Source organism: Pelophylax lessonae, assembly GCF_965119305.1.
Source record: "Pelophylax lessonae genome assembly, chromosome: 2".
Taxonomy (NCBI): Eukaryota; Metazoa; Chordata; class Amphibia; order Anura; family Ranidae; genus Pelophylax; species Pelophylax lessonae.
In genome coordinates this window covers 158,084,863-158,108,493 of record NC_138769.1, presented here as the reverse complement: position 1 = coordinate 158,108,493, position 23,631 = coordinate 158,084,863, and the positions used below count along the sequence as shown (strand labels likewise).

General features: G+C 46.6%; 1 protein-coding gene across 1 annotated transcript in view; it reads left to right on the top strand.

The window, feature by feature from the left end:
• Nucleotides 1-23,631, top strand: part of SMG6 (SMG6 nonsense mediated mRNA decay factor) — a 697,848-nt gene that overhangs the window by 48,523 nt on the left and 625,694 nt on the right. Inside the window, exon 7 of the mRNA XM_082247741.1 lies at nt 21,840-21,950. Coding sequence (XP_082103867.1) covers nt 21,840-21,950 — 111 coding nt within the window. The remainder of the gene's footprint in view (nt 1-21,839; nt 21,951-23,631) is intronic.

Sequence of the window (23,631 nt, the reverse complement as noted above, 5' to 3'; positions counted from 1 at the left end):
ACAGGAGGCACAAAAAACACCAAAAAAGAAAAAATACTCTGACAAATCACCATCCTCCATTACTTTATCATTTCCATATAGTTGGGAGTTTGATCAGATTAAGCATATTATTAAAAAACATCTACCCATTCTATATACTGATGATACCTGTGCCAACATTTTGGATCAGGGTGTTAATATTGTGGCCAAGGGGGGGTTACACTGGGCAATTCTTTGTCTCCCAGTCTTTTTTCGTCTTAAAACAAAATCCAAGTCCCCCACTTGGCTTCAATGTAAGGGTAACGTGGTAATAAATGTGGCGTGCGAGACTGTCTTACGTGTCCTCACATTTTGCAGAGCAATATTTGTTCATCTTCTACATGCGATAGAACATATTATATAGACCGACTCTTCAATTGCAATACACAGTTTCTAATCTATCTAATTACCTGTAAGGGATGTTCTTCTAAATATGTAGGCAGGACAACTCGAAAATTAAAAGATGGATTTAGGGAACATCTTAGTGACATAAAAGGATTAAAATCCACAAATGCCGCTCGCCACTTCAATAGTCAACGTGGGGGTGACACATCCCTAGTCTTGGTACAAGTTATAGAAAAGGTTAATACACCAATAAGAGGTGATGTGTTCCGACTTCTCTGTAAAAGAGAAGTATTTTGGATTTTTAAACTCGATTGCCGCAAGGGTTAAACTACGAATGGGACGTTACACATTTTTAGGAGTGATGTCCATCCATTTTTTGTGGGTTTTTCCTCTTTCCTTTCTGTCCCGTTCCCAGTTTATCTCTCTCCCCTCGTTTGAGGTATTTTGAGGGACTTTCTGAGGGACATCGATTCATGTGCAGATGGATATATATGATTCATAACTGGATTTGTTCTCTTTTTTTTTTTTTATTTTCTTCTGCTGTTCTCGGTTTTGCCTGTGGCCGGTAAGGCTCTCCCGGTCGGTGATGAAAACGAGCGGCAGAGGTTTTGTCCATATAAATGATGAATGTCCCGACCGATCCGTGTATGGATATACATGTTTACACAAACTACACTACAGAAAGTTTTTTCTTAATAGATACAAGAGTAATTGAGATATGTGTGTGTATATATACACACACACACACACACACACACACACACACACACACACACACACAATGATGGACATTATTATTGTATCAAATACTATATTTGAGGATTTTTTCTGTAATTATGATATTGTCATCAGTATCATGTTTATACGCACGCACATACATCAATGAGTCTTATGCCTTGTACACACGCAACGATTATCGGCCTACCGATCGGCCGTCTTTTGTCCAGTGTTGTTGTGTTTGGTTGAAATGTGCTCTAGACTTGCACTAGACTTTTGTTGGCCAACAAAAACCAACTTCAGAAGTGATGTCATGTGATGGTTTACTTTCCGTGTGTTTTTTTTTTTTTTCTTCTCTGAGCATGCCCAGTCTTGCTCATCAGATTTCTGCTGAAATCTGTACTGACTGACGAAAAATCGTCCGTCCGTTGTGGTGACGGCCAACAAAAATTTTATAGCATGCACACCAGATTTTATTCGGCCGAAAAGTCGCAGTCGGTTGTCGGAAGCATCATACTAACAAGCCGACAATCGGCCGATCGGACATTGGCCTAAAATTCACGGCCAACAATCGTTGCGTGTGTACGAGGCTTTAGACTACATCATTTTAAAACGTTTTCAAACTTTTGTATTTTTATTCCATATGATGTTTCTTTATGCATTCTTTGTTGCTGTCCTTTGATCTATTTGCTTCCCATTATTCCTTGACCAATCCAAGGAGATGTGACTGATTGATTTTTAGTATGCTGGCTGGATTATGGCTGCAGGAGAGAGGCGTTTTCAACATGAGCTTGAGACGTTTCAATTACCATTCATCATTTTCAGCTGTTGCGCCCCTTTAACTGCAGTCTCTCTACTGGCGTTTTTTGTATGGTTGAGTAAGCGATTATCAGTGTCGTGAAACGCGTCAACCTATATATCTGTCCTGTGATGTGCTAGTCATGTTTGTTATTCGTGGTGATGAATAAAGACTTCAATGTTTTCATCTATTCGGAGTGCGGTCACTATCTCTTGTTTGGAATGCTGCCTGGATTGCAGATCAGACTCGCACCTGATCTATAATCTCACCTGAGCGGCTTGTCTTTGTTGAATTTCTATCTTTTGGCACACACAAGCTATCAAGCGCAGCAAAGGTGTTTTACTTTCCCTGCCTATTTTGACAGAATTGTCGCTAAAGAGTGGGGGCAACCAAAGCTAGTTAGGTTAGTGTGGTTACTAAGCGCTTTACTAGGCGTTACCCTTGTGAGGAGTCCCTTCTTAAAGAGTGGACTGTCCTACCGGTGGTGGAACCTCTGGTTTCTAGACTACACAAGGCAACCTTGATTCCGGTTGAATAGTCCCCGGCCTTTAAGGACCCGGAAGGCAGAGGCTGTGGCCACACTATGTACACCTTAGCTGGTTCAGCAGTGAGACCAGTATTTACCATTGCCCTGATGTCGCAAACTCTGACCGAGTTGGCAAAGCTACTACGCCATGACCTAGAGGGAGACTAGCTCCCCCCCCCCCCGCTTTTGCTGAGCTGGCAGACCAGCTGGTGCAGGGGCTGCAGTTTCTGTGATGCTTCTTTGGATGCGGCTCTTTTGATGGCTCGCCTCTGTTTTGGCGGTGGTCCTTCGGCGTGTCTTTCGACCCAAATGCTGGTCTGTGGACCAGACTTCTAAAAAGGCCTTGACTTATCTTCCCTTTTAAGGAGATCGCCTGTTTGGAGCTACCCTGGATGACCTCTTTAAAGATCTCACAGGGGAGCCCCTTCCTTCCGCAGGCTACTAAGGGCAGGAAACCTCATCCTAGACGTGGGCTCTTCTTCTTGGCTCATACGTTTTTTTGTCCCTCAGGGTCGACAAGGGCTCGAAGCCTTTCAGGGCCACCTCTGGCGATTCCAGACGAACCTGGTCTGGCAAGCCGTGACCGGGCTTCTCCAGACCCGTGGACAAGGCTCCTTCTGCATGAAAGTGTGCCCTTACCCATATCCCGGGATGGGGGGGCGTCTTTGCTGGTTTCCGAACTCGTGGACTTCCCTGCTACAAGACAAATGGGTCCACAAAGTCATTTGGTCCGGCCACAAGATCGAATTTCGCTCTTGTCTTGAGGCAAGGTTTTTTCCTTCCAACTTGCGCCTGTCCCCAGGCCACTTACAGGGTTAGTTTGGGGCGGTACATGACCTGTTCCTTCAAGGGGTGATCGTCCGTCCCCGTTCCGACCTCGGACAGTTTCAGGGTTTTTACTCAAACCTGTACACAGTCCCCAGAAAGGAGGGCAAAGTGCGTCCAATCCTGGACCTCAAGGGGCTAAACTGCTTTGTGCGGGTGCAGAAGTTCAGAATTTATTAGAACGGTGGTGGCATCCCTGTGTCAGGGGGTTTTCCTCGCCTCTATAGATATCAAGGATGCCCATCTTCACATTCCAATATTTGCCAGTCACCAGCGTTTTCTCTGCTTTGCTGTGGGAGAGGAGCATTATCAGTTTGTGGCGTTACTCTTTGGTATTGCCTCTGATCCTTGGGTCTTCCCAAAAGTGTTGGCTCCGGTACTAGCCTTGCTACGCCAACAGGGGATCGCAGTACTGGGCTACTTGGACAATCTCCTCCTTCTGTGAGCGGAGTCTCACTCTGCTCTGGTGGAGAACCTGGAGATCACAATATGATCTCTGCGGGAGATCGGCTGGCTTCTGAATTTTCAGAAGTCTACCCTGGTTCCATCCGCAAAGCTGCACTGTTTGGGCCTGACTCTGGACTCAACTGTAGCCAAAGTGCTCCTCTGGACAAACTCCAAAAATTGCAGACTGCAATTCCTCTCCTGCTGTCCAACAAACGGCCATCCCACCAGACTTTCAAGCGGGTGCTGGGCCTGATATCTACCTTGAGGCGGTTCCATTTGCACAGTTCCATATGAGGTCCCTGCAAAGAGTAAAGGGAAATTCTGACCAAGTAGGTCACCACGGATGCCAGCCTGTCCGGCTGGGGATGCGTCCTCTGCAAGCATTCTGCCCAGGGGATCTGGATGCTGGAAGAGTCTAGACTACCAATCAATGTCTCGAACTCTGAGTGATCAGACTGTGTGGATTATTAGACGGATCGTCTTCAGGAATGCCCAGTTTGCATTCAATCAGACAGTGCCACTGCCGTGGCTTATGCAAATCGCCAAGGGTACAAGAAGTGCCCTGGCGGTTCTGGAGGTAGCTAGCATTCTAAGTCGGGCAGAATAAATTGTTACAGCTCTCTCCGCCGTACACATTCCTGGGGTGGAAAATTGGCAGGTGGATTACCTCAGTCGGCAGGCCTTGGACCACTGGTAGTGGTCCCTTCATCCGGAGGTGTTTCATCAGCTGTGTCTCTGGTGGCGCACCCCCCGAGGTGAATCTGTTGGTGTCTCAGCTCAACAGAAAGTTGCAGGGTTTGTGGCTCAGTCAAAGGATCCACTGGCGGACGCCACAGATGCGCTGGTGGCCCTGTGGGATCAGTATTTTCTGATCTACGCCTTCCCCCTCAAGCTTCTGCCCAGACTCCTATGCAGGAGTGAGGCAGAAGGGATTTCGGTCATCTTAGTGGCCCCAGACTGGCCTTGCTGACATTCCTCGGAAGCTTCCTCTCGGAGGATCTACTGTCCCAAGAACGAATCTCCCATCCTGCTTTACAGTCACTGGCTTTGATGGCTTGGCTGTTGAACGCTAGGTGCTAAAGGATAGAGGTTTGTCTGAGTCTGATTCCTAAGTTAAAAGCTAGGAAATCTACTTTGAGGAAGATCTACCATCGTTCGTGGTGTCAGTCTTTTGGGGATCATCCTCACACATTTTCGGTGGCTCAGATCTTCCTTCAATGGTAGTTGAACAGACCATGACCTTGAGTACCATCAAGAGCCAGGTATCGGTCTTGGCCGTCTTTTTCCAACAACCTTTGGCCACACACTCCCTGGTGCGTACTTTTCTTCAGGGTGTCTGACACTTGGTTCCTCCCAGTGCGGGCTCCGTTGGTATCTTGGGATCTTTGGTGCTTTCAGCTCTACAGAAACCTCCCTCTGAAAATATTTGGGAGATTCCCCTGCTTACGCTGTCCCAGAAGGTGGCCTTTTTGGTGGCTGTCACCTCTGCGTGATCCTGTCGTTCACCTTATCTGGTAAATCCCAAGTATAAGGTGGTGCTTCGCCCCTGTCCCTCATTCCTTCCTAAGGTGGTCCTTGACTTTCATTTGAATGAAGACATTGGGTTGCCTTCCCTGTGTGCCAGGCCTAAACATCTGATGGAAATTGCCTTGCATGCCTTGGATGTGGTCTGTGCAATTATGGTGCACCTGGCAGCTACAGAATCTTTTTAGGAAGTCCTTCTCCATTTGTGCTCACGGATGGACCTCGCAAAAGGTTGTCCGCTTCCTTTGAGACCATTTCCAGATGGATCAGACAGACGGCGGTTCAGGCCTATTCAATCAGGGGTCAGGTTCCTCCTTTCCCTGTCAAGGCACACTCTACTAGAGGGCTTTGTGCCTCCTGGGCCTTCCGTCATAAAGTGTCAGTGACGCAGGTTTGCAAGGCGGCCATCTGGCCGTCTGTGCACACTTTTACATAGTTTTATAAGGTGGATGTGTTGGCATCTGCAGATGCCTCCTTTGGCCGCAAGGTTTTCAGGCTGCTTTTTAGAGTACCTGATCCTCTTTGGGGGTGCATTGTTTTCCCTTCAGGTGGGCTCCAGTTGTTGGTTGACCCCCCTGTTGCCCGGTTGGCTAATGTTTAGCCTTGGGAATCTTTTTGCTGTTTCTCACCCCTCATGTTTTAACACTGCTTTGAGACTTTCCAATGATCAAGAATGACAGGAGCGGTCCATCAATGAATGAAAAAGAAAATTGGATTTTTGACTTGCCCTAAAATCCATTTCTCTGATGTTCATTGGCGAACACTGCACCCACCCCTCTGTGGAGTTATAATTCTCTTGACACTGCTTGTAACAAAACTGAGTGACTATACCAGGGAGAGGGAGTTCACCCCCTGGGACTGCCCATGGGTGTAGCCAGAAGTTTTGTGCCTAGTGTCCTACTCCTGTAGGCGGCGGTATAACCCAATGGTCAAGAATGACAGGAGCTGTGTCCGTCAATGAACATCAGAGAAATGGATTTTGTGAAGTCAAAAATCCCATTTTCTTTTATTGGTCCTATGTAATCTAATTTTCTGAGATACTGAATTTTAAGTTTTTCACTAGCTGTAAGCCATAATCCTCAAAATTAAAAAGCAGTTCTTGAAATATATCGCTCTATGTGTAGGGCATTTATATAAAATAAGAGTTTCACTTTTTGAATTCAATTACTGAAATCATTTACCTTTTTGATGTTCTAATTTTTATTAGATGCACGTGAGTGTGTATACTGTATATTTGTGTATGTATCTCACAAAAGTGAGTACACCTCTCACACTTTTTTGTAAATATTTTATTGTATCTTTTCATGTGACAACACTGAAGAAATGACACTTTGCTACAATGTAAAGTAGTGAGTTGTACAGCTTGTATAAGACCCCATTCACACTACCACGACTTGTCCGGCGACTTGGCAGCCGGACAAGTCGCGGTCCATGCAGTAGTACGGGAACCGTTCTAACTCAAGTCGCTCCGACTTAGAAAATTGTTCCTGTACTACTTCGGGGCGACTTGGTAGCGACTTGCATAGACATTCATTATATGAATATTAAAAAAGAATAGCTCACACCTGCAAAAGAAATGACTATCAAATATGGAGACAATCCATAAATAAAAATGGGGATTTAGTCCCACTATATGGCCATATCGTGCTCAAGCCCACCACTGCGTCAAAGTACCCCATTATCAGTGGGTCCTACACTATCCAAAAAAAAGGGGTGAATCCAGCCTCTCTAACCCTTGGAGACAACACTCCTTGCTGGGAAAGATGTGCTAATGCACTACAAGGGACTCCTCCTATATCTACTTGATAGTGGACACTGATTGAGTACAGGTGTGAGTGGGGGGTGGGGTGCTCAACCTCAGAAGTCTGGTCAGACCGAATACATAATAAACAAGCAAAAAATTGGGGGAGCAAATCCTGAACATGTATATCTAAAGCCGGTGCAGCTATGGACCAAGCAACATGTATATTAATAAAGAATAGCGCACACATGCAAAAGAAATGACTATCAAATATTATTCATTATATGAAGTCCGTGCAAGTTGCGCCGAATTTGCGGCACACGTGACTTCAAAGGTCGCCCCCGAAGTCGTGCCGCTTCAGTTTGAACCGGCACTAACTGTGTACATTTGCTGTCCCCTCAAAATAACTCAATACACAGCCATTAACCACTTACCCACCAGGCCTATTTTTGACACTTGGTGTTTACAAGCTTAAATTAGTTTTTTTGCTAGAAAACTACTTAGAACCCCCAAACATTATATATTTTTTTTTTCCAGAGACCCTATAGAATAAAATGGAGTTCGTTGCAATATTTTTTATCACACCGTTTTTGCGCAGCCTTCTTCCAAACGCAATTTGTTTTGGAAAAAATTCACTTTTTTTAATTAAAAACATAAGAAAAACAGTAAAGTTAGCCCAATTTTTCCATAATGTGAAAGATAATGTTACACCGAGTACATGCAGTAAAACCTTGGTTTGAGAGTAACTTGGTTTAAGAGCGCTTTGCAAGACAAGCAAAATTTTCAAATAAATTTTGACTTGATATACAAGTAGCCTCAAGTCACAGCTAAGTATAAAAGAGAAGAGAGGCGCCTCTAAGTGTAGCAATATGGTTAAATTTAATGAAGATTCAACATTTAGCAACTCACATGGTTGATGATTGGAACAGTCACATCTAAGGATGCAGGCATCCGGGGTAAAGCTGTCCACATAGACCATCCTCCGCACCGACTTCTACGTCATCCCTTCCATGCTGCCCCTCGCTTTCAGATCGCTTTACTGCAGGGTGGTCTTCCTGGTCAGGATTACAGACTGGCAGCTGGCGGTGCAGAAGATAGTCTATGTGGACAGCTTTACCCCGGATGCCTGCATACTTAGATGTGCCTGTTTTATTCATCAACCATGTGAGTTGCTAAATGTTGTACCTTCATTAAATGGAACCATATTGCTACACTTAGAGGCGCCTCTCTTCTCTTTGATACTCTGTAGATCCTGCTGGATTTTGCTTCTAATCTCCTTATGGAAATGGCTATTTGTGGAGGGACATTTTATGCAACCTATCGTAATGCTATAATCCTTTTATATGGACTATAAACTGAAGCACTTATAAATAAATGGTTGTGGAATGAATCCTCTGAGTTTCCATTATTTCTTATGGGGAAATTCACTATAAGAGTGCTTTGGATTACAAGCATGGTTCCGGAACGAATTATGCTCACAATCCAAGGTTTTACTGTAGATACCCAACATGTCATGCTTCAAAATTGCGCACACTTGCGGAATGGCGACAAACTTTGGTACTTAAAAATCCCATAGGCGACACTTTCTTTCACCTATCTGCTGCCATAACCCCGGTATTTAGCGTCAAATGCCGACATACAACTGTGGCGGGCGGTTGGTAAGTGGTTAATGTCTGCTGGCAACAAAAGTGAGTACACCCTTAAGTAGAAATGTCCAAATTGGGCCCAAAGTGTCAATTTATTGTGTGGCCACCATTATTTTCCAGCACTGCCTTAACCCTCTTGGGCATGGAGTTCTCCAGAGCTTCACAGGTTGCCACTGGAGTCCTCTTCCACTCCTCCATGGCGACATAATAGAGTTGATGGATGTTAAAGACCTTGTGCTCCTCCACCTTCTGTTTGAGGATGCCCCACAGATGCTCAATAGGGTTTTGGTCTGGAGACATGCTTGGCCAGTCCATCAGCTTTACCCTCATCTTCTTTAGCAAGGCAGTGGACGTCTTGGAGGTGTTTGGGGTCATTATCATGCTGGAATACTGCCCTGTGGCCCAGTCTGTGAAGGGAGGGGATCATGCTCTGCTTCAGTATGTCACAGTACATGTTGGCATTCATGGTTCACTCAATGAACTGTAGCTCCCCAGTGCCAGCAGCACTCATGCAGCCCCAGACCATGACACTCCCACCACCATGCTTTACTGTAGGAAAGACACACTTGTCTTTGTACTCCTCACCTGGTTGCTGCCACACACGATTGACCCCATCTGAACTAAATACATCTATTTTGGTCTCATCAGGACATGGTTCCAGTAATCCATGTCCTTAGTCTGCTCGTCCTCAGCAAACTGTTTGCGGGCTTTCTTGTGAATCATGTTTAGAAGAGGCTTTCTTCTGGGACGACAGCCATGCAGACCAATTTGATGCAGTGAGCGGCGTATGGTCTGAGCACTGACAGGCTGACCCCCCCACCCCTTCAACCTCTGCAGCAATGCTGGCAGCACTCATACGTCTATTTCCCAAAGACAACCTCTGGATAGGACACTGAGCATGTGCGCTCAACTCCTTTGGTCAACCATGGCAAGGCCTGTTCTGAGTGGAACCTGTCCTGTTAAACTGCTGTGTGGTCTTGGCCACCATGCTGCATCTCAATTTCAGGTTTTTGGCAATCTTCTTCTAGCCTAGGCCATCTTTATGTAGAGCAACAATTCTTTTTTTCAGATCCTCAGAGAATTCTTTGCCATGAGGTGCCACGTTGAACTTCCAGTGACCAGTAGAGAGAATGATGACACCAAATTATAAACACATCTGCCCCCTATTCACACTCGAGTCCTTGTAACCCTATTGAGTCGCATGACACCGGGGAGGGAAAATGGCTAATCGGGCCCAATTTGGACATGGTCACTTAGGGGTGTACTCACTTTTGTTGCCAGCAATTTAGACATTAATGGCTGTGTGTTGAGCTATTTTGAAGGGACAGCAGATTTACAGGGGTTAGAGCTGGTTCACACTACCACTACCAGAAAGTCGTCCCGTGACTTGTTTAGAGACTTGTTTAGAGACTTGTTTAGAGACTTGTTTAGAGACTTGTTTAGAGACTTGTTTAGAGACTTGTTTAGAGACTTGTTTAGAGACTTGTTTAGAGACTTGTTTAGAGACTTGTTTAGAGACTTGTTTAGAGACTTGTTTAGAGACTTGTTTAGAGACTTGTTTAGAGACTTGTTTAGAGACTTGTTTAGAGACTTGTTTAGAGACTTGTTTAGAGACTTGTTTAGAGACTTGTTTAGAGACTTGTTTAGAGACTTGTTTAGAGACTTGTGCACTACTTTGAAGAGACAGGCGACTTTGTCTGTGGGGAATGCCTGGCTAATCTCTTTCTTCTTCCTGGAAAGTCTGATAACAAGTCGTGTCAGTTAAGATAAGGAGGCAACTCCCATTGAAGTATATGGGACAGTCGGATCACAGGTAGTACAGGACCCTTTTCTGAAGTCGGAGCAACTTCAGTAGTGCCAATTAAGACGGCACTGATTGATTAACATTGCTTTTGTTATGTCAAGCTACCTGGGGCAACACAAGTTGCCTCACAAGTCGCGCTAGTGTGAATGGGCTCTTATACAAGCTGTACACTCACTAATTTACATTGTCGCAAAGTGTAATTTCTTCAGTGTTGTCACATGAAAAGATATAATAAAATATATACAAAAATGTGAGGGGTGTACTCACTTTTGTGAGATGCTGTACGTACGTACGTACGTACATACATACATACATATACATACACACACACAGTATCTCACAGAAGTGAGTACACCCTCACATTTTTGTAAATATTTTATTATGTCTTATGTGACACTTAAGAAATGACACTTTGCTACAACGTAAAGTAGTGAGTGTACAGCTTGTATGCTACAATGTAAAGTAGTGAGTGTACAGCCTATATAACAGTGTAAATTTGCTGTCCCCTCAAAACCACTCAACACACAGCCATTTAACGTCTAAACCGCTGGCAATAAAAGTGAGTACACCCCTAAGTGAACATGTCCAAATTGCGCCCAATTAGCCATTTCTCTTTCGTTCATTGATGGACATAGCTCCTCATCTTCATGGCTATATGGTTATACTGCCCCCTACAGGAGTAGGACACTAGGCATACAAAAACTTGACTGCACCTATGGTGTAGTCCCAGGGGGTACACTCCCACTTTCTGCTACAGGTATTAAGTTTTTTTTTCTGCCTAGTCAAGAGTAAGGACCTAGTTCTTTGCTGGGATCTCTTGTCCTGGTAATTTTTTTTTCTTTTAAATTGATTTTTTCCCCTCCTTTTTAGTGCCTATGTGATCTACAATTAAATGTCGAACTGGGCGACGAACTGGATAATCTAGATCCTTGGGGTCCCCCCAGTCCGACCAGCAAGTGCGTGCAGACTGCAGCTCCGCGCTCGATCGGCCGTGACATAGCCCCACTGGACGGGGGCTGGCCTGTGAGTTGTCTCGCGAGGGCGCATACAAACTGGCTTCGGCCTGAGTCACAGCGTTTCCTCCTGGCTGACAGCACCTACATTACGATGGAGCGGTGGTCTGTCCAGGGCAGTGCCCACCCTGTTCCTGGTGTGGTAAGTAGCTGTCCCCCCTCTACCCCTAGAGTGTTTTGGGGTGGATGTGGGCCCCTCCCTGGGAAGGTTGGACCCCTAGGTTCCCCTTTCTCCCTGTCTCCGTGGTCTATTGCATGCCTTTACCCCCATCTGCCCACACCTGGTGGGGGTGCCTGCCGGGCCCACCTTCCTGTTGGGATAGTTTTTTGTGCTGCTGGGGTCCCCCGGGAGTTGCGTGTTGCCACCGTTTTCTTGTAGCTTTTCATGCTACAGATCAGTGGCCATGTTTGTGTAGACTCGCCAGCCATTTTCTTGTGGTTTCCCCATGTTTTTGTTGCCGGATGGGTGGTGTTTCGGCGTTGGGAGCCTCTCCTTGGCCTCTAGTTCTGATACACTGGATATTCCTCTTCCTGATCGCCTGATGTGCAGTTAGTCTGGTGCTATGAGTACCTGACCGGTGGTGGTAAGTCCTTTTTGTGGGGTTTTCTCTCCCCTCTCTCTACCGTTGCAGCGGTAGTGCTTTGTGCTTGGCCTTGGGGTGCCACAGTGCGGTGGGGTGTCCCTTACAGTGTTTTTACACCTTTTTTTTTGTGTGGGTTTCCCTCTCCACTCATGGAGTCCCAGGAACATATTTCACCACCTGATCCCCTCTGAGGCTGTCGGGCCCTCCGGGTCCCAACAACTGACTGCGGTCCTTGAGTTCTTGGTTTCCAAGGTAGATTTGGTCCTGGGAAAATGGGCTAGCAAAAAGCATCCCCCCCCCCGCGCCTTCACCCGTTTCCTCTGTCTCATCAAATCAAGAATCTGATTCTGCCGCCGCGGATACAAGTTACTCTTTGGGGGTCTGCGTCCACGCATCCTGCATGCTCAGATAGTGAGGATGATTCATCGTCTCCTCTTGCACATGAAAAGGCACTAGTGGATGCACTATTTGCCTCAGAGAGGGAAACCTTAAAGATGGAGGATGCGACTAATGCAGCTTTAGAGGAGCGGGTCTCCTTTGTCACCCACATGTCCTCAAAAGCGGTGAAGGTGTTCCCCTTCCCCCTCCTCCTTTGACAATATTTTCCCAAAACAGTGGGGTTGCCCAAAACGCACCTTTTGAAATTCCTATGCGTTTTGCAATGCAGTACCCCTATGAGGATTCCCTCCTTAAAAAATGGACGGTTCCTCCTGTAATGGACTCCCCGGTTTCAAGGTTGAATAAGGCCCCCCTAATCCTGGTTGTAGAGTCCCCGGTCTTCACAGATTCAGCTGATAGGTTGGAGGCCTTGATCCGCCATATGTTTACTGTGGCTTGTTCAGCGCTTAGACCGGTATTTACTATTGCCCTGCTGTCCCAAGCTATGATAGAGTGGGCAAAACTTCTACGCCGGAATCTGGCGGTGGAACAGCTCCCCCTGCCTTTGCGGAGCTGGCGGATCAGTTGGTCCAAGGACTACAGTTTGTCAATGACACCTCTTTGGATGCTGCTCTCTTAAATTTCTAGTCTGTCTGTCTCAGCGGTGGTCTTGCATTATCTGGCTAAAATGATGGTCTGCGGACTAGGCTTTGGACGGTTGTCACCACGGACGCCAGCCTGTCCTCTGCACAGAGTGTGCTCATGAGTTCTGGACTCTGGAATAGTCCAGGCCTACTGATCAATGTGCTAGAGCGCTGAGCGATCAGACTTTGTCTGGCTTATTTGACAAGTCATCTCTAGGGGTGTCCTGTACAAATTCAATCAGACAACGCCGTGGCAATGTCAATCATCAAGGGGGACAAGAAGTGATATGGCAGCTCGGGAAGTACCCCGCATTCTAAGGTGGGCAGAACAAATCGTTCCAGCCCTCTCTGCTGTACACCATCCAGGGGTGGAAAATTGGCAGGCGGATTACCTCAGTGGACAGGCATTGGACCAGGGGGAATGGTCACTTCACCCGGAGGTGTTTCATCAGTTGTCTCCTGTGGGGTACTCCCGAGGTGAATCTGTTGGCCTCTCGCTTTAACAGGAAAGTGCAGATGTTTGTGGCACGGTCTCTGGATCCTCTAGTCGATGCCACAGACTCATTAGTGGCTCCTTGGAGTCAGTATCGTCTGATGTCTGCCTTTCCTCCTGTCAAGCTTCTGTGCAGGATCGAGGCAGGATCGATTCTGGTCATCCTAGGGGCTCCAGACTGGCCTCGCTGGTCTTGGTACGCCGATCTGGTACGGCTGGTTGCCAATGCTCCTTGGAGACTTCCTGTCAGGAAAGATCTGCTGTCCCAAGGGCCAATCTTCCATTCTGCTTTACAGTTGCTGGCTTCGACGGCTTGGCTGTTGAAAGCCAGGTGCTGAAGGATAGAGGATTGTCTGAATCGGTGATTCCTACGCTATTAAAAGCTAGAAAATGTACTTCTAGTAGATGTTCCTTCATTCAAAGATTCTCCAGATCGAAAGTTTGGGACGCTCTTATAGGCTCTTTACTCTTGCAGACTCAACTCTGCAGCCAGCTCTTGCTACAATTTTAGTACATCAAGCTGCAGCTAACTGGGGCAATAAACAACCAACTTGATTTTGTATTCATGGACCATGCCTTAACCAGGGGAGGGCTGGCAGCCTTAGGCCTGGGGGTCCAGTCAAGCGGCCCATTGAACCACCGAATCGGCTCACCATCCATCTGCACCACGTTGCCCACAGAGAGAGAGAGAGGGAGACTGCTCCACATTGCCTGCACCGAGAGACTGCTCCACATTGCCTGCACCGAGAGACTGCTCCACATTGCCTGCACCGAGAGACTGCTCCACATTGCCTGCACCGAGAGACTGCTCCACATTGCCTGCACCGAGAGACTGCTCCACACTGCCTGCACACAGAGAGACTGTTCCACACTGCCTGCACACAGAGAGACTGTTCCACACTGCCTGCACACAGAGAGACTGTTCCACACTGCCTGCACACAGAGAGAGAGAGACTGTTCCACACTGCCTGCACACAGAGAGAGAGAGACTGTTCCACACTGCCTGCACACAGAGAGAGAGAGACTGTTCCACGCTGCCTGCACACAGAGAGAGAGAGAGACTGTTCCACGCTGCCTGCACACAGAGAGAGAGAGAGACTGTTCCACGCTGCCTGCACACAGAGAGAGAGAGACTGTTCCACACTGCCTGCACACAGAGAGAGAGAGACTGTTCCACACTGCCTGCACACAGAGAGAGAGAGACTGTTCCACACTGCCTGCACACAGAGAGAGAGAGACTGTTCCACACTGCCTGCACACAGAGAGAGAGAGACTGTTCCACACTGCCTGCACACAGAGAGAGAGAGACTGTTCCACACTGCCTGCACACAGAGAGAGAGAGAGACTGTTCCACACTGCCTGCACACAGAGAGAGAGAGACTGTTCCACACTGCCTGCACACAGAGAGAGAGACTGTTCCACACTGCCTGCACACAGGGAGAGAGAGAGACTGTTCCACACTGCCTGCACCGAGAGACTGTTCCACACTGCCTGCACACAGGGAGAGAGAGAGACTGTTCCACACTGCCTGCACCGAGAGACTGTTCCACACTGCCTGCACCGAGAGACTGCTCCACACTGCCTGCACCGAGAGACTGCTCCACACTGCCTGCACCGAGAGACTGCTCCACACTGCCTGCACCGAGAGACTGCTCCACACTGCCTGCACAGAGAGACTGCTCCACACTGCCTGCACACAGAGAGAGACTGTTCCACACTGCCTGCACACAGAGAGAGACTGTTCCACACTGCCTGCACCGAGAGACTGTTCCACACTGCCTGCACCGAGAGACTGTTCCACACTGCCTGCACCGAGAGACTGTTCCACACTGCCTGCACCGAGAGACTGCTCCACACTGCCTGCACAGAGAGACTGTTCCACACTGCCTGCACACAGAGAGAGAGAGACTGTTCCACACTGCCTGCACACAGAGAGAGAGAGACTGTTCCACACTGCCTGCACACAGAGAGAGAGAGACTGTTCCACACTGCCTGCACACAGAGAGAGAGAGACTGTTCCACACTGCCTGCACACAGAGAGAGAGAGACTGTTCCACACTGCCTGCACACAGAGAGAGAGAGAGACTGTTCCACACTGCCTGCACACAGAGAGAGAGAGACTGTTCCACACTGCCTGCACAGAGAGACTGTTCCACACTGCCTGCACACAGAGAGAGAGAGACTGTTCCACACTGCCTGCACACAGAGAGAGAGAGACTGCTCCACACTGCCTGCACACAGAGAGAGAGAGAGAGACTGTTCCACACTGCCTGCACCGAGAGACTGCTCCACACTGCCTGCACCGAGAGACTGCTCCACACTGCCTGCACAGAGAGACTGCTCCACACTGCCTGCACAGAGAGACTGCTCCACACTGCCTGCACAGAGAGACTGCTCCACACTGCCTGCACAGAGAGAGAGAGAGACTGTTCCACACTGCCTGCACACAGAGAGAGAGAGAGACTGTTCCACACTGCCTGCACAGAGAGAGAGAGAGACTGTTCCACACTGCCTGCACACAGAGAGAGAGAGACTGTTCCACACTGCCTGCACAGAGAGAGAGAAGGTGGCCTTTTTGGTCGTTATTAGTTCTGCACGTAGGGTGTCGAAGTTTGCTGCATTGTCCTGTCGGTCGCCTTTCCTGGTGGTTCACAGGGACAAAGTGGTGTTACGATCCTGTCAGGCGTTCCTTTCTAAGGTTGTCTCTGGGCTTCATTATTGCCGTCTTTATGTCCTAAGCCGAAACACCCTAAAGAAATTGCTGTACACTCCCTGGATGTAGTTTGGGCAATTAGGGTGTACCGGTCGGCGAAATCCGAATCTTTGTTGGTTCTTACGGATGGACCTCGTAAGGGGCAGGCCGCAAGCACCTTTAAAGATTCTCAGACCATAATTAACAAAATTCTCTAGTCTGATGAAACAAAGATTGAACACTCTTGGCTGAATGGCAAGCGTCATGTCTGGAGGAAAACAGGCACCGCTCATCACCTGATCAATACCATCCCTACAGTGAAGTATGTTGATGACAGCATCATGCTGTGGGGATGTTTTTCAGCAGCAGGAACTGGGAGATTAGTCCGGATCAAGGGAAAGGGACATCCTTGATGAAAACCTGCTCTAGAGCACTCTGGACCTCGGACTGGGCTGAAGGTTCATCTTCAACTACCCAAGCACACAGCCAAGATAACAAAGGGGTGGCTACGGGGACAACTCTGTGAATGTCCTTGAGTGGCCCAGCCAGAGCCCAGACTTGAATACGATTGAACATTTCTGGAGAGATCTGAAAATGGCTGTGCACTGAAGTTCCTCATCCAACCCGATGGAGGTTGAGAGGTCCTGCAAAGAAGAATGGGAGAAACTGCCCAAAAAATGGGTGTGCCAAGGTTGTAGCATCATACTCCAAAAAGACTTGAGCCTTTAATTGGTATATTAAGCAAAGGTTATGTACATGTGATTTGATTTTTCTCTCTCATTCATTGACGGACACAGTTCATCTTCATGACCGTAGAGTTATACTCCCCCCTCCCCTCCCCTCCCCTCCCCTACAGGAGTAGGACACTAGGCAGAGAAAAAAACTTGAGCACGCATATTCCATTTTTTTTTCTGCATAGTCAGGAGGAAGGATCTGGTTCCTTGCTGGGATCTCTAGTCCTGGAAATTTTTTATTCTTAAATGGATTTTTTTCCTCCTTTTTTTTATTTTTTTTCTGTGAAAATCTGAAATCAAATGCCGAACTGGGCGACAAGCTGGATAATCTAGATCCTTAGGGTCCACCCAGCAAGCGCGTCCAGACCGCAGCTCTGCGCTAGATCGGTCGCGACATAGCACCACTGGACAGGGGCTGGCCTCCGAGTTAAATGTCTCGCGAGGGCGCATACGAACTGGCTTCGGTTTGAGCCGCAGCGTTTCCTCCTGGCCGACAGCACCCACATTACGATGAAGCGGTGGTCTCTCCGGAGCAGTGCCCACCTGTTCCTGGTGTGGTAAGTAGCTGTCCCCCCTCTACCCCTGGAGGGTTTTGGGGTGGACGTGGGCCCCTCCCTGGGATGGTCGGACCCCCGGGCTCCCCTCCCTCCCAGTTCGCTCCCCCCCCCCCCAAGCTTGGTTGTCTATTGCAGCCTGTGCCCTCCATCTGCTCACACCCCGCCCCGGGGCAGACTTATCTTTTTAGGGAAAATGAGGTGCTGCACTGGCGATGGGGGTGGGGGAGCGTGCCGCCTGCGACCGAACAATTGCTGCTCGGGTGGGGAATGGGCCTGGTGGGGGCGCCTGCCAGGGCCCCCCTTCCTGCTGGGATCTTTTTTAAGGCCTTGGGACCTGCGTGGCTCTGCATGGGACTACCATTTTCTTGTAGCCATGTGTGCTGCAGCTCAGTGGCCATGTTTGTGTAGCCTCGGCGGCCATTTTCCTATGGCTTCCCTTTGTAAATAGCGGCGGCCATGTTTTTGAAGTCAGATGGGTGTTGATTCAGCGGTGGGAAGCCCTTCCTCAGCCACTGATACAAGGATATTTCTCTTCCTGATCGCTGCATGGTATGCAGAGAGTGCGGGCTGTGTGCTGACCGGTGGTGGCGAGTGCCTTGTTGGGTTTTCTCTACCTTTCTGCAATTACAGCGGTAGTTCTGTGCTGGGCCTTGTTGTGCCGACAGCGCGATGGGATGTCCCTTGCATTGTGTATTTGTGCGAGTTCCCCGCTCCATTCATGGAGTCCCTTTAAGCATGTTTCACCACCTGATCCTCTCTGAGGCGGTCAGGCCCTCCGGGGCCCCCCAACTGACTGCACTGATGGCGTCCTGGAGACCTTGGTGTCTAAAGTGGGCTTGGTCCTGGGCAAAAGGGCTAGCAAAAAGCGCCCCCCCCCCCCCCCCCCCCCCCAGCCTTCACCTGCTTCCTCTGTCTCATCAGATCCAGTGTTTAATTCGGCCGCTGCGGATGCGAGTTACCTTTCGGGATCCACGTCCATGCACCCTGTGTGCTCAGATGGTGAGGATGATTCCTCTGTTCCTCTAGCCGGACATGAAAAGGCGCTAGTGGATGTACTGATTGTATCGGTGTGAGGAAAACTTACGTATGGAAGATTGTCCCGGTTCACATTTGTGCAATGCGGGAACGCTGCGAATATGTTCACACTGCCATATGCGATACGCAGGGGGTGTCAGTTAAAAGTTAACGACACCCCCAGTTGCGATCGCATATCGCAGTTTGATCTGCAAGTTCGCACAGAATCGGATCGCACTAGTGTGTACCACTATGCGATCCGATTCTGCTGCGGATAAAAAAAAAAAAACATGTGCGAGTTTAGTGCGGATGCGGTGTAAATTCAGCCATACAAAGTGTATGGCTGAAATTCGCACCGCACATGAGATCGCAGTAATTTAGGAGCAGTGCGCTCCGAATTACATGCGATCTCTGCAATCGCACAAATGTGAACCGGGGCTTACACAGCATCAAAGGCGTGGGTTACCTTTGGCACCCACAGGTCCTTCAAAGCAGTGAGGGTGTTCCCCTTTTACTGCCTTCTATGATGATATTGTTTCAAAACAGTGAGGGTCCCCAAAACGCACCTGTGCAATCCCTAAGCGTTTTGAAATGCGGTACCCTTAAGGGGAGTCCCTCCTTAAAGGATGGTACTTAAGTAGACTCCCCGGTTTCCAGGTTGAATAAAGCCACTGTAATTCCGGTTGAAGACACTGCTTTGGGACATCCCTACGGTCACGAAGATGAAGAGCTGTGTCCCTCAATGAACGAAAGGGACATTTTTTTGACTTACCGTTCAATGCACTTCTCATTGGCGGACACAGCACCCGCCCTCTTTGGAGTTAGGTTTTTTTTTTTTTTCTGACACTGCTTGGTACAAAACTGAATACTTATAGCAGGAAGTAGGAGTATACCCTCAGGGACTGCCCCATAGGTGTGCTTAAGCTTTGTTCTCTGCCTAGTGTCCTATTCCTGTAGGGGGCAGTATAACCCTACAGTCATGAAGATGAAGAGCTGTCTCTCAATGAACATCAGAGAAATGGATTTTACTTACGGTAAGTCAAAAATCCCTTTTTATTAAAAAAAAATGTAAAGATTTCAAACAAACTTTTTTCACTTTGTCATTATGGGGTATTGTTTATAGAATTTTAAGGAAATCGTTTTTTTTGGAATAAGGCTGTAACATAACAAAATGTGGAAAAAGTGTAGCGCTGTGAATACTTTCCGGATGTATTGTAGAACACAGAGATAGATATATATGTATATATCTGTGTGCATCTTAAAAAATTAGAATATCCTATCGAAAAGTTAATTTTATTTCAGTAATTTCATTCCAAAAAGTGAAAATTTTATATAGATGCGTTACACACAGAGCAATATATTTCAAGCATTTCTTTCTTTTTAATTTTGATGAATATGGCTTACAGTTAGGGAAAACCCAAAATTCGGTATCTCAGAAAATAAGAATATTACATAGGACTAATAAAAAAAAAAAAAAAAAAAAAAAGGTTTTTTAGTACAGAAATGTTGGCTTAGTGCAAAGTATGTCCATGTACAGTATAGTATGCAGTACATGTTCAGGGTTCCTTTTGCATGAATTACTGCATCAATGTGGCGTGGAATGGAGGTGAACAGCCTGTGGCACTGCTTGGGTGCTATGGAAGCTCAGTTTTCTTTGATACTGGCCTTCAGCTCCTCTGCATTGTTTGGTCTGGTGTCTCGTCTTCTTGACAATACACCACCGATTCTCTATGGGGTTTAGGTCAGGCATGTTTGCTGGCCTGACTCAATTCATAAGTGAAACATATATTTTATATAGATGGGTTACACACGGAGTGATATACTTAAATCATTTCATTTTTTTTTTTTTTTTATGAATATGGCCTACAGCTAGTGAAATCCCAGAATTCCGTATCTAAAAAAATTTGAATATTACATATGAGAATAAAAAAAAAAGATTTTTAAATACAGAAATGTTGGCGTACCGTAAAGTATGCATTCAATACTTGGTTGGGGCTCCTTTTGCATGAATTACTGCATCAATGGCTTGGCATGGAGGAGATCAGGCAGCTCCCCAAATTATCACTGACTGGAAACTTCACACTGGACCTCATGCAACTTGGATTCTGTGCCTCTCCACTCTTCCCCCAGACTCTGGGGCCTTGATTTCCAAATAAAATGCAACATTTTGCACATTCTATGATGGTTTGGGGATCCATGTCATCTGCTGGTGTTGGTCCACTGTGTTTTATCAAGTCCAATGTCGACACAGCACTCTAGCAGGAAATTCTAGAGCACTTCATGCTTTCCTCTGCTGACCAGCTTATGGAGATGCTGATTTCATTTTCCAGCAGGACTTGGCACCCACCCACACTGCCAAATGTACCAATACCTGGTTTAATGATGGTATCGCTGTGCTTGATTGGCCAGCAAACTTGCCTTACCTAAACCCCATAGAGCAGTGATGGTCACCCTTCTCACCCCAGATTTTTTAGAACTACATTTCCCGTGATGCTCAACTACTTTACAGAGTGCATAAACATCATGGGAAATGTAGTTCCAACGTATCAGGGGGGTCAAGGTTCGCCATTACTGCCATTGAGAATCTGTGGGGTATTGTCAAGAAGAAGATGGGACAATGCAGATGAGCTGAAAGCCACCATCCTAAAAACCTTGGCTTCCATAAGACCTCAGCAGTGGCACAGGCTGATCGCCTCCATACCACGCCATTGATGCAGTAATTCATGCAAAAGGAGCCTCGACCAAGTATTGAAAGCATACTATACTTTACAGTACATAGACATACTTTTCAGTAAGCCAACATTTCTGTTTTTAAAAATCTTTTTTATTGTCCTATGTAATCATATTTTTTTAGATACTGAATTTTGGTTTTTCACTAGCTGTAGGCCATATTCATCAAAATAAAAAAAAAAAAAAAAAAAAGAAATTTAAGTATATTACTCTGTGTAACCCATCTATATAAAATATGTTTCACTTAAGTATTGAGTTAATGAAATAAAATTAACTTTTTGATGATATTCTTATTTTAGGAGATGCACCTGTATTTATGTTAAAAAAAAACAACTAATGTTTACTAGTAAACAAATATGTTATCAACGTTAAACACAGCTTCACCTTATTTATTAACCTTTACTTTGCAAAGTGAACTACCTTTTTTTTTTTTTTTTTAAGTAAATTGGCATCATTGTGTAACTGAGGCGTGCATTTGTGTGAGGACGTGTTTGGGGGGGTAGGAAGGTGTTTGTAATTTTAATTTTCTTATTCTTGTGCTGCTTGTAATTTGGATTTGCTTAGATTAATATGTTAATTATGAATTGAACTGTTTACATGTGCTGCAGAGGAGGAAACTGGATGCTGTTTATTACTACATGCGCAGCCTGGCTGCCAGCAACCCGATCCTGACGGCCAAGGAGAGTCTTATGAGCTTGTTTGAAGAAACAAAACGCAAGGTAAGATGCTTAATTTTATTGGAGTTGAAGGCACTGTAAATCTATTTGAAGGAAGTGAATGATCTGTAACCTTTACTTGTAGACCTTTAGGGCTCTTTCAGACGGCCGCTCCGCTGTTTGTGTCCGCTGCGGGACTTTTTTTTTTTATCACAGAGCGGATGACAGTTGTGTCATCCGCTCCGTATGCCCGCATATCATCCCATCCGTTTGCGGATGATATGCGGACATAATGTAAGTCTATGTGGATTGCGGATGTCAGCGGATTACACCTTCCTTTCCGTTTTTTACACAGGAGGAAAAATAGGGTTCTGTTCCGTTCCAAAAAACGGAACAGAACTGAAAGGAAGAAAATCGGATGTCAGCGGATGGAATTCCGCTGACATCCGCAATGCCATTGACTTACATTATGTCCGCAAATCATCCGCAAAAAAATAGGATGATTTGCGGACAAGCGGATCGGCCGTGTGAAAGAGCCCTTAAGGTTTGACTGTGTAACCTGAGATGTTAGAAAATGATTCATTTCTTTAACTTCAAGAAGATTATTTAGGACTAAAAAAACACAAAGGTTTGGAAACAAAGTCTTTGGTGGTTTTATTTTTTATTTTTATTTTTTTATTTTTTCAGGTGCTGGAACATAAAATCCATAAGATAATTTTAGAGTTTAAAATAAATTTATGGGCAGTTAAACATAAATACTACATCTTCTGTACACAAGGGTCACGGTAATGCCTCGTTTCTTCAGAGATGAGTCTTCCCCCTTCTTCATTCAGTTTTGCTGGACTTTGTGGCCATTGCTTCCTTCATAAGGGTTTAGTGGGCCCCCCCTACATGTTTCTAGGGTCCTAACCCCGGTTCTGATGGAGGCCAACTCCTTAAGTCTCCGGGCCTGCCTGCCTGCCCTGTCCACCTCCTTTTTTTTTTTTTTTTCCTATGGTGTTGACTGTGGTCTGTGCCATGTTTGTCAGTGGTTTGAGTGGTAAAATACATGGCAGCTGAGTGGGTGGAGTTTGCGTGGTCCAAGCCTCAGACTGGTGGAGTGCTTTGTCACTTGGTTGCATCACCGCATGTTGCAAAAGCTGGATAAGGTGGGGAGAAACTGCCACCATCCTTCATCATGGAGAAGTTGGAGTATGGCATAGTGGCCCTAGCAGCTTTACCCAAGCAGAAGACTGCTATTGGTATATGCTTCTTAAAGCTTTAAGCATCTCTGCAGTTGGTTTTTCTTTTGTATATTGAGAGTCAGCAGTGGTAATTGGTGGTGGTCTGTATTCCCGGTGGTCTGTATTCCTGGAACTGTCCCTCCCTGTCCTTTTTATATATTTTTGTAAAAGCCTAGTGAAAACTGTCTTGCAATGTTGTCCGACCTACTTAAAACCTTTCTGTTTTATTAGCAGTTTATTGAAAAAGCTGACAGAGACCTGACAGACCGCCTGCAATGAAAGATTTTATGCAGATCATGAGATTGGAGATGGCTTAAATTTTTTTAATCTTTATTGGTTTAGGGCAGTTCTTATGGATTCCTTGCCTACTACCTCTAAAACTGGGGTGTTTTACTGCTGAGTCGGGATCCTCCACTTGGTGCTCTCCAGCGTGAAGAGGAGGTGAATGATTAAGCTGACTCATTCCTGGACTCCACATTTATTTGTCCTAGAGGAGAGATGGATCAGTTGTTGGAAGCTAC